The 14,326-nt window shown below is 43.2% G+C and overlaps 1 protein-coding gene across 23 annotated transcripts in view; it reads left to right on the plus strand.

Moving 5' to 3' along the window:
* OBSCN (obscurin, cytoskeletal calmodulin and titin-interacting RhoGEF) overlaps positions 1–14,326 on the plus strand; it is a 154,520-nt gene that overhangs the window by 65,420 nt on the left and 74,774 nt on the right. For 12 of the 23 annotated variants that reach the window (XM_069006237.1, XM_069006259.1, XM_069006236.1 and 9 more), the window contains 11 exons: positions 43–306; positions 1,228–1,494; positions 2,559–2,825; positions 4,094–4,357; positions 5,197–5,463; positions 6,325–6,588; positions 9,521–9,784; positions 10,101–10,364; positions 10,669–10,932; positions 11,395–11,658; positions 12,703–12,966. The exons of 2 other annotated variants lie outside the window; for them this stretch is intronic. In XM_069006237.1, the coding sequence (XP_068862338.1) occupies positions 43–306; positions 1,228–1,494; positions 2,559–2,825; positions 4,094–4,357; positions 5,197–5,463; positions 6,325–6,588; positions 9,521–9,784; positions 10,101–10,364; positions 10,669–10,932; positions 11,395–11,658; positions 12,703–12,966 (2,913 nt within the window). The remainder of the gene's footprint in view (positions 1–42; positions 307–1,227; positions 1,495–2,558; positions 2,826–4,093; positions 4,358–5,196; positions 5,464–6,324; positions 6,589–9,520; positions 9,785–10,100; positions 10,365–10,668; positions 10,933–11,394; positions 11,659–12,702; positions 12,967–14,326) is intronic. 9 more of the 23 variants (XM_069006247.1, XM_069006252.1, XM_069006250.1 and 6 more) reach the window with 8 other exon arrangements.

A 14,326-nucleotide genomic window follows, 5' to 3' on the forward strand; every position in this document is an offset into this window, starting at 1 on the left:
TTCTGCTGCTGATTCCTTCTCTGTTGGTATTGCATCCTTCAGCCTTGCCTATCCTCTTCCAAGATGAATTGACGGACAAGGAAGCTACAGAGGGGGAGGCAGTCACTTTGCACTGCAAACTGAGCAAATCAGCCCCAGTTGAGTGGAAAAAAGGGAACATGGTGCTCAAGCCAAGTGAAAAGTACAAAATAGAGCAGGAAGGTCCCTTTGTGGAGCTGACGATCCAGGATTTGGATTTGGCAGATGCTGGGGATTACAGCTGTGTGTGTGGAGACCGACAGACTACGGCTGCTCTGACAGTAAATGGTAAAAAAGAAATTCTCAGCACGTGTCCCAAGTCAACCTGTGTAATTCCAGGATCTCATCCTCTTTTACTTCTGCTTCCTCTGACCTCTGTGTACTTCCTGTCCTCCTTTCTGTTGATTAATTTTCCTATCCTTTCTTCCTTCTCTCTTTTTCTCCTTTCACCTGATGCCCTCTTGATGTGCTTCCAAGGTGCTTTAGTCAAACGACAAGTGGAGACTATGTTCCTGACTCAACACAACCTCCCTAGCCCAGAATAGCTGCTTGTTTAGAAGTTTTCCCATAGGAACTGGGAATAATAAAAGTGGGAATAATATTTACTTTTTGTGACTTAGACTGTGACACTTGTTGCTCCTAAGAGGAACAAGTTTTCATCAATGAATGATGCTACACAAGGACAATCTTAACAAAAAATAGGCTTTTTATGCTCCTTTTACTCCCAGCTCTTTTTTACCAATTTTGGCTTAACACTTCCCAAGAAAATATTTTATTTCTGCAGAAAACTGACAGCATGTTTGCAACTGCTTTGCTCTAAGGGACTCTTATTTATAAAAATTCAGACAGTTCCATGAATCAGGTCTTTCTGTAGAGCTGCTGCTTTTCTCAAGGGAAGCAAAATGCTCTGGGTCTCATATTGAAAGATGGCCTCTAACTTTGATTTTATGGTGTATAAAGTAAAGGGTAGTTGGCTTGTCAACTACGTTTGCAGGTAGACTTGATTTTAAAGAAAGTTTTAAAGTGTGATGACAGGAAAAAAAAAATCAGAATTATCTTTTGAAGGGTTAGATGTTGGAGAAAAATTGTGGAGGAACTAAATCCTGGAGGAGACCAAGAAGGTCTGGTGGCTGCAGGGAGGTAAGAGAGGGATTAGATTGTGGGTCAGGCTTTCCTGGGGTTGACGCCATGTCCGTGTTTGCTCTGCAGTCCTGCCTGCTCTTTTCACCAAGGGACTCACGGACAAAGAAGCCACCGAGGGTAAAAGTGTCTCCCTGCACTGTGAGCTGAACAAAGCTGCTGCTAATGTGGAGTGGAAGAAGGGCTTCAAGATCCTCAAGTCGAGTGACAAATACAAAATGAAGCGGGAAGGTGTCGTGGCTGAGCTCATAATCCAAAATCTAGACACGGCGGATGCTGGGAATTATTCCTGTGTGTGTGGAGACCAGCAGACCATGGCAGTTTTAACAGTTCATGGTAAAACAAACAAAGCAAGGCACACCCTGAAAGTAACTACCCTGATTTCTCTGTTCCTTTGGACAGACCCCTGGTTACCCTCCCATCTCCTCCTTCTGCCAGAGCTTTATCCGCAGCTCACCGATGCCAGTGAAATGCATCCATTGGCACCCGTGCAGCTGGAATTTCTGGCACAAGAGGGATGTTGGTGCCCAAGCTCAGAGTAAGGCAACCAGGGTTGCTGCCACTCTTTTGATTAGGGGCCATCATTTTGCTTTTCCCTTGAAAGGTCCTTTATTAGGCTCCCCGTTATGCTCAAGACAAAAATGGGTTGCTTCAAAGGGATTATGTCTCAGGGATTTTAAGGTTTCATGAAATTCCAAAGGGTTGGGTTATTCCATGGAATCTTATGCCCATGCTCCATTCCTGAGACAACAAAGTGCCTTTATACTTGCAGCCCAGTTGTCGTGGAATTCAGTTGGTGTTCTGTGTAAAACAGGCCCAGGACTTCTAAAGGACAACCATTCTCAGGGAGAACTTTGATTTTTACTGAACCTGACATCTTTGAAAGGGTATGTCAGTTCAGGTGAAAATGCTTGTTTTCCCACCATGTATTGAAATGAGCAATTTCATTTCAAACTGACATTTAAAATGAAACTTCACTGTTTCATTTTTTTTTAAATTTAAAATGTCTCTTTGTTGGCTTAAGTATGTGGAAACACAGCAAACTTCCTCCCGCCGTGGTTTAAAATGTCATAAAAGAAAACCATTTTCTTCCCAGAAATTTCAAATTGGTGTTTGTTCTTTTTGATTGAAATTTCACAGGGGAAAAAAATGGTGTTTCTACCTCTATTTGTATTGATTTGTGACTCTAAGTACATGTAAAATACCCCTATGGATTACTGCAAGCATTAAATCCTCTCCTGGTTGTGACATCTCTTTCCCAATGCTGATTCGTGGAGACCCTTGAGAATCTCTGTTCTTGTCTTGATAAATCAGTTCAAGATAAGAGGGAAAAGGAAACTTAAACATAATTTTAACTCTTTGGAGTGCTACATCTCACTGCTGATATTGCTGTCCTTCAGCTTTGCCTGCATTTTTCAAGGAAGGGTTGAAGAACAGGGAAGCCACAGACGGCGCAACGGCCGCTCTGCGCTGCGAGCTGAGCAAGGTCGGCGTCCCGGTGGAGTGGAAAAAAGGGGACAAGGCACTCAAACCAAGTGAAAAGTACAGGATGAGACAGGAAGATACGGCTGCAGAGCTGCTGATCCGAGATCTGGAGGTGGAAGATACAGGAGAATACACCTGTGTGTGTGGAGATCAGAAGACCTCGGCTGTCTTGACAGTCCATGGTAAAAAAGCCGTTCTCCGTTGGGATAGCGGTACCTCAAGGACATCCCTTTTCTCTCTCTCCTTCCCACTTGCTCTGGTGTTTTGATTCTGCAGCATCTTCTCGGTTTGCTGGTGCTGTTTCATCCCATGTCCCACTGTCTGTCAGTTTGAAACTGATGGCTTTATCTCAGAGTAAAGAAAAGTCGTGAGAATATCTCAGAGAGCAAGAGTGAGCAGACCTCCAGCAGCAAGATTGTTCTCAGGGGCTTTCTCATTGTGTCTCCCTGACATCAGTGGATTTTCATGCTTAACATGAAGGAAAGTTCTTTAAATCTGCTGAGCTCAGGCAGTGAGAGGTTTTTCCATTCAGGAATGGGTGACTGCCCTACTCTTTTGAAGGATTCTGGGATAATCTGCTGAGGAAATGGTACTTAAATAAATCCCCACACCTCAGCATTATTCTGCAGGTCCTGACTTAGGGAACAGTGGTGGAAATTTTGTTCCTGTCTCTGCCATGGTGAATGGAAGAGCTCTGGTTGCCCCTCCACAAGGAGCAGTTCATGTACGGCTCCCATAGATGGAAGAACAGCTTTTATTTAAGTTATCTATCTAATGGATGAAAAGCTACCAAGGAAGGGGGAAATTGAGGAGGAAAAACTATTCTCCCAAATTTTCTGCACACTTTTTCTTCATCTTCTTTGTCCCAGCTGGAGAAATTTCTGTTCCTCCCCTCTTTTGACCTATTGTTTTCATCCCTATGCAAGTCACTTCCATTTTATTTTAGTGGCACATCATAAGGCAACCTGTTGAATGCTGCTAAAAAAACCCTGCAAACCTGATATTAGTGCCATTATATCCTTTGAAATTTTGGGTTAAAGGTGCCCCTGAAGCTATATTACTATTTTTTTTTTTTCTGAACCAGAAATATAAATTATGGTGTTAGCAAAGGCAGGGATCCTCAGATAGCAGTCCTGTCACCCTGGCTGAGGACATTTAATCAAAATTCAGATTATTAATGTTCAAGGTAGATGATTTCAGAGTGAAATAGGTAGAGAGGACTATTGGAATCCGCTGTGAAATGGTGAACATGAAAAAGTTGATGTTAAAAGCAGGTCATGGTGGAAATTACCCCAGCTGGGATCCTGCAGGACTTTTCCATTAGAGGCAGTTTTCCAGACTGATTTGTTTTCCTGTAATGGTGAAGGACTGGCCACAGGACCCAGTCCTGAGTTCCCTAAGGTCTGGTTAATGGTTTTGATGTCCTCTCTGTTTATATTACACCCCCTAGCTCTGCCTGCACTGTTCAAAAGAGATCTTGTCAATGTGGAAGGCACAGAAAATAGGACGGCTGTTCTGCAGTGTGAGCTGAGCAAACCCTCCCCGGTGGAGTGGAGGAGGGGGCAGGAGGTGCTCAGACCTAGTGAGAAGTACAAAATGAGGCTGAAGGACACCACTGCTGAGCTGACAATCCACAGCCTGGAGGAAGGAGATGCAGGAGATTACACCTGTGTGTGTGGAGACAAGACAACCACAGCTTCCCTGACAGTGCATGGTAAAATATCTGGGTTAATAGGAATTTTCTGCGTTGTCATCTGTGATCCTCCTGTGGGATCACAATCTGCTCTTGATCCCTTCTGTTATTTTAAAATGTTATAGCAGCTGTTCCAACCACTGGGAATATCTTCCACTGAAAGCCCTTCCTTTGGGACTGATAAGCAGCATCACAGTCTTTTCAGTCCCCCTGCTTTCCTGTTGATGGAATCTGGAAGTGGATAATGAAAAGCTTGATGAAGTCAGAAACAGCATTTTGGAGTATTTTCACTCATTAATTTCCTTAGATCATATCTTGTTTTTCTTGGATGAAATTGAAAAGTTACGAAATTTTAATTTTAAACAATGTGGTGTTCATTTTCATTCTTAATCTGGTTTTGAGGAAGAACTGTGCATAGTCCCTTGAAATATTGGGATCAGCTTTCTGTCATTATATCTTAAAATGTCTTTAAAACACACCTCCCAGTACTGATATTATAGTCTTACAGATTTCCAGATCAATGAGAGCTGAGGGGTTGATACTGGTGTGGTTCTCCATGTCATGCCATGTTTCATATCATTAAAAACACCCTCTGATTTATGAATAAGGTGTTTTCCAGCTGTCCAAACTTCACTCTTCTATGGCTCTCAGAGTTGTCATAAATCAACACTGATTTCCAAGTCATTGTGAGATGCTGAATGTGGTGCCTTGCAAAGCACGAGTCAGGGATGCCCCCAAATCATCCTTTGCTCTCAGGTTCTGTCCATTCTAGAACGCTTAAAGTGTTTTAACCCAGTGGAGCAGCCAAGACAGGGTATTTCCTCAATTTTAAAGTGCTCTCTTTCACCTGTGATCTTCAGCCCTCCCTCCACACTTTAAGAAAGAGCTGAAGAACGTGGAAGGCACAGAAAATGGCACGGCCACTTTCTGCTGTGAGCTGAGCAAAGCCGGAGCCGCCGTGGCCTGGAGGAAAGGAGACAGAGCCCTGGGCACAAGTGACAAGTTCACCATGAGATGCCAGGGCACGATGGCTGAGCTGCTGATCAATGATTTAGTCCTGGAAGATGCTGGAGATTACACGTGCTCTTGTGGAGAGCAGGAAACCACGGCTACGCTCAAAGTGAATGGTAAAAATAAAAAAAAAAAGGAAATGCATAAGTTAGAGGGATGGTTTTCAAACAGCTTTTTTTTTTTTTTTTTAAGAGCATAGGAGTGTCAGATTTGAAAGTGCAGCACTGTTGCTGATGAGTTTAGCATATGTGGTTGGACATGGGAATAAATTCCTGGATGTTTTGGTCAGTATCAGGTACAGGTTGGAGGCTCGTGGCAAAAATTGGAGATATTCATCTTGGTGCTAACTCATTTTTTTGATGCTTATGTTCATCAGTAGGTGGTGAGAAATGGGAAATCACATTATTGTGATGTTGGCTGTAAAGATGTTACAATCCTCATGTTGAGAGGATTTGTTGGTATTTTTTGAGACAGTTACCAGTGTTTCAGTATAATTTGATGGTCAAGCTTGCTAGACCACTCTATGAGGTGAAATGATAGAGTATTTTGGGTTGGAAAGGACCTTTTAAAGGTCCCTCATGGAAAAGGGAAATTGTTGGCTCAGGTACAGGTTCATATATGAACTTTTTTGGTGATGATTTGCATTGCCATAGAATTTAGGTGCTCTGGTTAGGCTTTATTTTGCATTCTAGCTGGCAATATCCAAGGTGGGGCTCAGTCACGCTGGTCTGAAGTTGAGACTGATGTGGTTCTTCACTTCATGCCATGGACTTTACCATGAAAACTCTCTCTGACTTATGAGTGAGGTGTTTTCCAGCTTTCCAAAGCCACTCTTTTATGGTTCTCAGGGTGGTCATTAATCCTGATGGGACTGATTAGGAAAGGCTTTGCTTGTTGCCTGTGGTTGTCAGACCACATGAACTGGTTACTTGAGTAGCTGCCATGGTCACACATTCTGCTCCTTTTGAACCCCTCAGCCTTGCCTGTGCACTTCCAGAAGGAGATGATGGATGAAGAAGCCACAGAAGGTGGAACAGCCACTCTCCAGTGTGAGCTGTCCAGGGCTGCCTCCGTGGAGTGGAGAAAGAAACACAAAGTGCTCAAACCGAGTGAAAAATACACAATGAGGCAGGAGGGCACCACAGCACAGCTGCTGGTCCGTGCTGTGGAGGTCAGGGATGCTGGGGAATACACCTGTGTGTGTGGAGAGGAGAAGACAACGGCAGCACTGACGGTGCACGGTAAAGAACGCAGAAATGGGACGTGTTTGGGTGGTGTTTCTCCCTCCTCCTCTGGCAGCCTCAGCACTGACACCCCACGAGTTCTTTCTCTAATCTTGCCAGCATTCTGTTTGTAACAGACTTTCCTCTTTTTATGGTCTAATCTATCTGTCTAATTCTAGCCACAATTGTAGTTCCATTGATTTTACTAACATTTTCCCTCTTTTCTTCTCCTTGCTCTTGTTGGTGCAGGGCTGTATTTCTTTGTACCACACCAAAGGCTGAAGGATGTCACAGATTTGCTTTTTTTATTCTGTTTTACTCACTTTTGACTTGAATGTAGAGAGATGGAGCAGCAGGGACATTCAGAGCTCTTTAAAAGAGCAGATTTACTTCAAGTTGCATTAGGATTTGACAAATAATTTTAAATAATAAAAAGAAAACTTGGTTCAGTGTAACTTAACTTTTCTTTGTAACTCTGACCAAGGTGTTGATTTTTATTCAGGTACTGCAGAATACTCAGCATTAGAGTAGGAGAATATTTCACAGCCCTCAGCCAAATTCATCTGCATAATTCCCATGGAAGAGAGGGAAAATTTATTTTCACTGTTAACACAGGACAGTCAGAAGTAGTTTCAGCTTCTTTCTCACCTGGAAATTCAGTAGGTCTGAATTCAGGGAATTGATTTCTTTGCTTTACTGCCCAGACCTTTTCATCTTTGTATTTATCAATAAAACAAGGGTTGCTTCAGTCTTGAACTTTCAATTTAACCATGAAAAATAGAATTGGAATGGGCTTGTACAGGTTAGTCCATCCTTGAGCCCCAAGTCCCCATCATTACTGCCAGAAATTTCTTCTTTATTTCAGCAAAAGTCTTTCTTGAGCTTGCTCAAGCCATTACTTCTTATAGAAACAGAGAAGTATTTGTATAAAATTTGAACCAAGAACTAATGTGACACTCCAAATTATACATCTCAGTTATGAGGATTTATTTGCATCAGGCTTGAATTTTTTGACTTAAATTTATTCCACAAACTGTTGTAACCTCAAATCCCTCACTGCAGATCTGCTCCATCTTATTGTTGGTTGTTCCTAAATAGAGCATTTTCCACCTGCTTTTGCTGAATTGCAGCCTATTTTACTTCACAGAGGTCTTCTGTATCTTAACCCAGTTTAAAGAAGTGTTTTCACCCTCTCTTCCTTCCCACCTTGAGATCATCTTCAAAATTAGTAAAACTTTGCATTTGTCCAAGTCACCACAGAAAATGCTGAATAATCCTGAACCCAGAGCAGTGAGAAACTCTGCTCAAGTCATTCTTTCATTGTGAGTGTAAATCCCAGTTCAGCATCCCGTGACTGTGGTTTTCAGATCAGTAGCACTCCAAGGAAGCTTAATCTATGTCAAGAAAAAATTACCCTGGTCCACTTCTTCACAAGGAGAAAAGCTCTTGGCAAATCTGAGTTTTTCAAAGAATTAACTTGAGATGGCCACAATTCCTTGGATCCTCTCTCTGCCACCTCTCCCTCTTTTTCCAAGACGAGCATTATGAATGGGATTTGGCTTCAAGACTGAAGAGTATTGCTAAATTCCCATTTTTGTCAATGGAGATTTATCAAACTCAGACCTTGCAAGTCAGGGAGACCTCCAGCTCTTTTTCAAGCACACATTTACATTTGGAGCTCCTTCAGCTCCACTGACTTTACACAAGTAATTTTTTCTTTCTTGACTCTCTGGGGTTTTAGAACCTCGGTTTACATGGCAAGAACTAAATGTGTGTATTTCAATCTGTGAGATATTTTTCACCTCTTAATTTCTGTTTTTTCCCATATTTGAGGAACATCAGCCACACTCTGATTTCTCCAGTGTCACTGTCAATGTCTGAAATTGGTAGTGCCTGCACCTCAAGAATTCCAGGACAAATTTCATCATACCAAGCTGCTTTGGGAATATAATTATTTAAATAGTCTCTAATCCTTTTTGTTTGTTTGTTTCTTTCTTATCCTAGCCAGAATTTCTTTTACTTCCTTAATTAAAATTAACATTTAATAATAAAGAAGAAAAGGGAATGAAACACTTCAACTTTCCCCATGTCACTCATCATCAACTTACATTCCTGAAAGAGAGGCAGACCAACATGTCCCTTGTTTTCCTTCCTTCTTATCTGCTTACATTAATGTCTGCACAATTATCCTCCACATCCTTATTCTCAATTCTTTCTTTCTTTCTGGTCAGGGTCAGGAATTGGAGACCATCCTCTCAAGCCCTTTCTTAGCGATTTTATATCCAAATGTAGCTCCCACCCCATTCCAAAGGCTTAGTGGATGTCATTCCATCCTGCTGCTTCCCCATATTGCCACATTTCCATCCAGCCTTACAGTCTGAATAATTCTATTTGTTGTTCCAAAAGGGATGGGGTATCAGGAAACACCTGAAATTCCTGGGTGAAGGATTTATGGCAGATTTCTGAGAAGATTTCATTCTTCTCTTTCCTTTGTATTCCCACCCAAGCACTTTCAGGATCTCCCTCTGATTCTATTCTTCAGTCTCATCCTACCTCTGGGCTAGGTCTGAAAGCATCCTTAAAATGTAAATTAAAATGTCATCACTTTTTCACCTTAGCTTTTTTCCTGATCATGATGCAACCTGATGTATCAATTCTCTAGGCTGGGTTATACTGAGAAAGTTGCAGTTTTGACCATACATGAAGTTTCCCTATTTCCGCTGTTTATTTTCCATACATCTCTCAACCAGTCAGCAACATTATTTAATATTTACTTAAAAAAATGACAGGACTCTTTTTTGTCTATGACACAAATCAGCATCTCCCTTCTGTCAGATGGTCCCCTCACATCAATAACCAGGCATGAATAGATCCTGGTGAACATCAGGGTCATTTATTTTGGGGGTCAAGAGCTGCTTGTCATGAACACCTCTGCTGCTCTGTTTCTCAGCCCTTCCTGCTCTGTTCAAAGAAGAGTTAAGAGATGAAGAGGCCAAGGAGGGTGAAGCAGTCACTCTGCGCTGTGAGCTGACCAAACCTGCCCCAGTGGAGTGGAGAAAGGGACACGCAGCCCTCAGACCTAGTGAGAAATACAAAATGAAGCAGAAGGATGTCACTGCAGAGCTGGTGATCCACAATCTGACTGAGAGCGATGCTGGGGATTACACCTGCGTGTGTGGGGAGGAGCAGTCCACAGCTTCCTTGGCAGTACATGGTAATGAGCAACTCCACCTGGATGCCATCATTATGGAGGTTATGGCTTGAATTTGCTTTATCACCATGGTCATTGTTATCTGTGCACAGTGCCTCTGAGTCTGGCCTTGCGTGGCATAACCACGAGGATGAATTTTGTGATTTAGGGGTAAAACCTTTCCCCAGTTCCATGTACAAAGTGGTTTTAGGACCTGATCCCTGAAGCAAATGTGAGATCAAGCCTGAAGACACCTCCCCACCTTTCCTTCCCCACCCATGCCCTCACCAGCAGGCTGTGTTTGCTGCTCCCTTTAACCCTGTTCCCATTGCATCCTCAGTGCTGCCTGCAGGCATCCAGGAGAGCCTGAAGGATGAGGAGGTGACTGAGGGTCAAGTGGCCACTCTGAGGTGTGAACTGACCAAGGCTGCCCCCGTGGAGTGGAGGAAGGGCAGCACTTTGCTCAAAGCCAGTGAGAAGTACAAAATGAGGCAGGAGAAAACGGTCACGAAGCTGCTTATCCAGGATGTGGAATTGAAAGACGCTGGAAAGTACACGTGTGTGTGTGGAGAGCAGGAGACAACAGCAGCCTTGATAGTGCATGGTAAAAAAAAAAAAAGCATATTATTTGTATTACTGTGTATTTCCATGCCAGCTCATTGATATTGGTTGCATGTTCACCTGTGGTTGAATTATTTCTTTAAATCTGTAAACTCTCTGTAAGAACTGGTTGTGTCCAGGCTGCTTTTCTCCTTCTGTCTATTGGTTTGTCCAATGTCCCAGAATTATGAGGGAAGCACCCTGTTTCCACCCTAAAGTGTTCTCTGCTTCTGTACCACCCCATCCCTCCTGTCACCCGTGTGTCACGTGTCACTTTTAATGTCCTCTGTCCATTTTGTGACCTTCAGCCCTGCCAGCCCTTTTCAAAGAAGACCTGAAGGACCTGCAAGCCATGGAAAGCCAAACAGCCACTCTGCGCTGTGAGCTGAGCAAGGCCGCAGCTGTGGCCTGGAAGAAAGGGAACAAAACACTCAGGGCAAGTGAAAAATACATCATGAGGCAGGAGAATGCCCTGGCTGAGCTGGAAATCCATGACCTAGAGCTGCAGGATGCAGGAGATTACACCTGTGTGTGTGGGGACCAGCACAGCACAGCCTCTCTGACAGTGAATGGTAAATGCAGATGACTGTCCATTTTCTGTTCCTCTGAAACATCCTCGTTGCTGTGTGAAGTGTTCACCTCTCACCTTTTTCCTGGGAGTTAATTTATGTCCAGTTCTTGTTCAGGTGTTTAGTTTTGGTGTGGTGCTGCTGAAAAGGGAGCTGAGGACAGGGCTGTCTCTCCTTGCAGACACACTGCTGTGTTGTAGGTTTAAGGGAATTCCACCCAGGAAATGCTCCCGTTAGGCCAGCTGAGATGTTCTGTCCTGTGAAAAATCCTTTAAATTCCACCTTGAATCCTGCACTTTGGCCTGTCAGCTCAGCACTTCTTGTCTTACTGCTGGATTTGGTTTTCCAGATCCTCGTAGTGATAACCTCAACCCCCCTGATTTTGCCAAATTTGACCTTCAGCTGAGAACTGACGATGCTGATCACTTAGTTTAAATACACTTTCTATTGGCTTTCCATTCCCAGCCCTGCCAGTGCTTTTCAAGGAAAAGCTGAAGAATGAAGAAGCCCAAGAAGGAGCATCAGTCACTCTGATTTGTGAATTAACCAAAGGAGCTCCAGTGCAGTGGAAAATAGGGCCCAAAGTGCTCAAAGCAAGTGACAAATATCAAATGAGCCAGTCTGGCACCACTGCAGAGCTGGTCATCCATGACCTAGAAGTAAAAGATGCTGGAGATTACACCTGTGTGTGTGGTGACCAGGAGACAACAGCAACCTTAAGAGTTCATGGTAAAAAGACCTTATTAAAATTGACAAATAGCTCTCGAGATAGACATCATTCTGAAACTCAGTTGTTTCTTCCCTGGGTCAGTAGCTTGTCTTTGTTTTTATCCTTTCCTCCTCCTTCATTCTATTTATAACTCATTTCTTCCTGAGAAAGAGTCGCTCATGGGGAATTTTTGGGTCGTTATTAATCTGTCCTTTAAAAGGAGGAAATGAGAAGTTTCTTTCTGTGCAAGTGTCCCCTTTTTGGATATTTGCATTCCCCAGCTCCAGCCCTGTAGTTCACTTCAGTCCACCACACTTTTCTCCAAAACACAGAGCTATGGTCTGTCAGGCCCCCTGTTCTCCAGGAACTGGAAAAAGGAAAAGTGAGAGCTGGGGGAGCAGAAAGAGGAGGAAATTATCTGGCCATGGATGTTCCAGGTTCTTTATAGAAGTCACACATGCAGAGTGAGATAAGAGTTATCATTCCAGAGCTTAATTCCTGTAGGTTGTTTTGTCTTTGGCTTATGATTTCCAAAATGTTTCCTATTAGTAAGAATCTGAAATTCTTATTAGATGTAATGGCCCGTCAAACTTCAATTTAAAACTAGGAGTAGTTTTATTTTGAAATCTGACTGCTTTCATGTAGATGGGGCTGTAATATTTTGTTAAAGACAAATCAGAAAATAACAACAGCAGCCTCCAAAAGATGAGGCTTGTGTGGGTAAAATAGTTCTGTATCCAGCAGTGTTATTTGTGAGTGGTGTTGATTTGAGGTCTGGTTCTTTCTGTTTTGCTCTTTCCCTATAAATAACAACAAAACCCCAGGGAACTGATCCCTCAGGGTGATTGAAATCACGTCACACTCAAAGAAAGATGCTTTCAGAGTTTCTGAACTTGGTTATGGCTAAGAATATCTATAATAGGCTGAAAAAAAAGGCATGAGGGGCATTTCAAAAAATAAATATCAGAGGCAAAATTGCCTCAAAAAAAAAGGCATTTCAAAACAGAAATTAGGGTTTTAATTCTGGTTTTCTGCTGTCCCTTTGTTTGTGTTGCATCCTCCAGCTCTGCCACCACTCTTTAAGGAAGAGCTGAAGGACAAGGAAGCAGAAGAAGGTGGAGAAGTCTCCCTGCACTGTGAGCTCTCCAAGGCCGCTCCTGTGGAGTGGTGGAAGGACCAGAGGATCCTCAAACCAAGTGGGAAATACAAAATGAGGCAGGAAGGGCCCAAAGCAGAGCTGGTGATCCATGAAATAGCTGAGGAGGATGCAGGAGACTACACCTGTGTGTGTGGAGAGCACCAGACTACAGCTGCCTTGACAGTACAGGGTAAAGCTATCCTGACCTCCTGTTTCCTGACTGGAAACCTCTGTCCTCTGCTCTGAGCTGTTCAGTTTTCCACATCTGTCTGGTCATCCCTGTTAACTGAACTTCCATTAGGTTGAAAATGTTCCCTGCCTCTCCTCCCCTGCAGGCTGTGGAAGTTGGAAAGCACCTGTCTGCATTTCTCTGTGCCATCCTTCTGCCTTTTCGTTTCCTTAAACACAAGCCTGCTCTCCTTTCTTCTTTCCCTTCCTCCATTCCTTTCCTACCACGTAACCCCATCATTCATTGGTCTTTCCTTTCCTGCACTTATTCTCTAAACCACAAATCTGTTTGTTCTTTGCCATTTCTTTCCGGAATTCTCAATACCAACCATTTTAATATAGGGAATAAGGAATATCCAGAATATGGATCTGTTAGTTATAATTTCCTCTGCACTAAGTTATGTTTATTTTGGGCTTTGTGCCCACAGTCTCTGTCCTAATGCACAAGGATAGATTTCCATTGGGAGTCTGATTTTTCTGAGGAAAGAATAAATTCTTTCTGTGACCTCCTTCTGGTCTTCCTTTGTTGGAAGAACAATTTTCTGGGCAAACAAGTCTGGTGCTTCAGCTTAACACTGTTGGAGTGGGAAATGTGCCAAATCAGGAGTAAGCCTGTTTTCTAGCCTGGATAGTTTAACTTAGTCTCACTGTTCTGGACACTAATTTTGAGATCTGCAGTGTCCAACCTCATTAAACAGGTGGAATATCCCATTATCCCACCTAATGAATAGAGGGACATATGTGAAGGCCATCACATTTATTTCAAGGACACAGCTTGCAGTGGGTACAAGAATTATGTTAAGTGGGGAAAATGCATTCCTAGACAAGAACCCAGGCTGGAATTCATCAGCTGGAGATTTGCTTTGGGGTCAAGAAGAATCTGTGAATTCCGGATGCACCTCTTGAAGGATATCTCAAGGAAGAAGGAATGAGGATGAGTAAGGAGATGTGTCAACAGTCAGAGGACAGCAGGGCAGCTCTGTGAGTAGCAAAAGAGAGTGCAAAGCCGTGAAGTTTGTGGGAGACAACCCATGTGAATTAAGGAGCTCCAAGCTGCTACTCTTAGTTTTTCTGAGGAGGAAACTGGTGGAAAGCAGGCGTGAATCTGCTGAGAACAGAGCAGTTTTGCTGTAGGAAGCCAGAGTACGCCTAAAAGGATTAGGATGTCTATTCCCACTAGGATATTTTCATTTCTCTTTCCTCTCTTTGTGGCTGATGCTCACCCTTCCTTGACAACCTTCCTCTGTCGCAACCTTCGCAACTCTTCCCTGTCACTTCCTCACCCCTCCCTGGAGACACCCTCAGTTTGTAACACGCTTTAC

This window comes from Aphelocoma coerulescens, chromosome 2, assembly GCF_041296385.1.
Source record: "Aphelocoma coerulescens isolate FSJ_1873_10779 chromosome 2, UR_Acoe_1.0, whole genome shotgun sequence".
NCBI classification, from domain to species: Eukaryota; Metazoa; Chordata; class Aves; order Passeriformes; family Corvidae; genus Aphelocoma; species Aphelocoma coerulescens.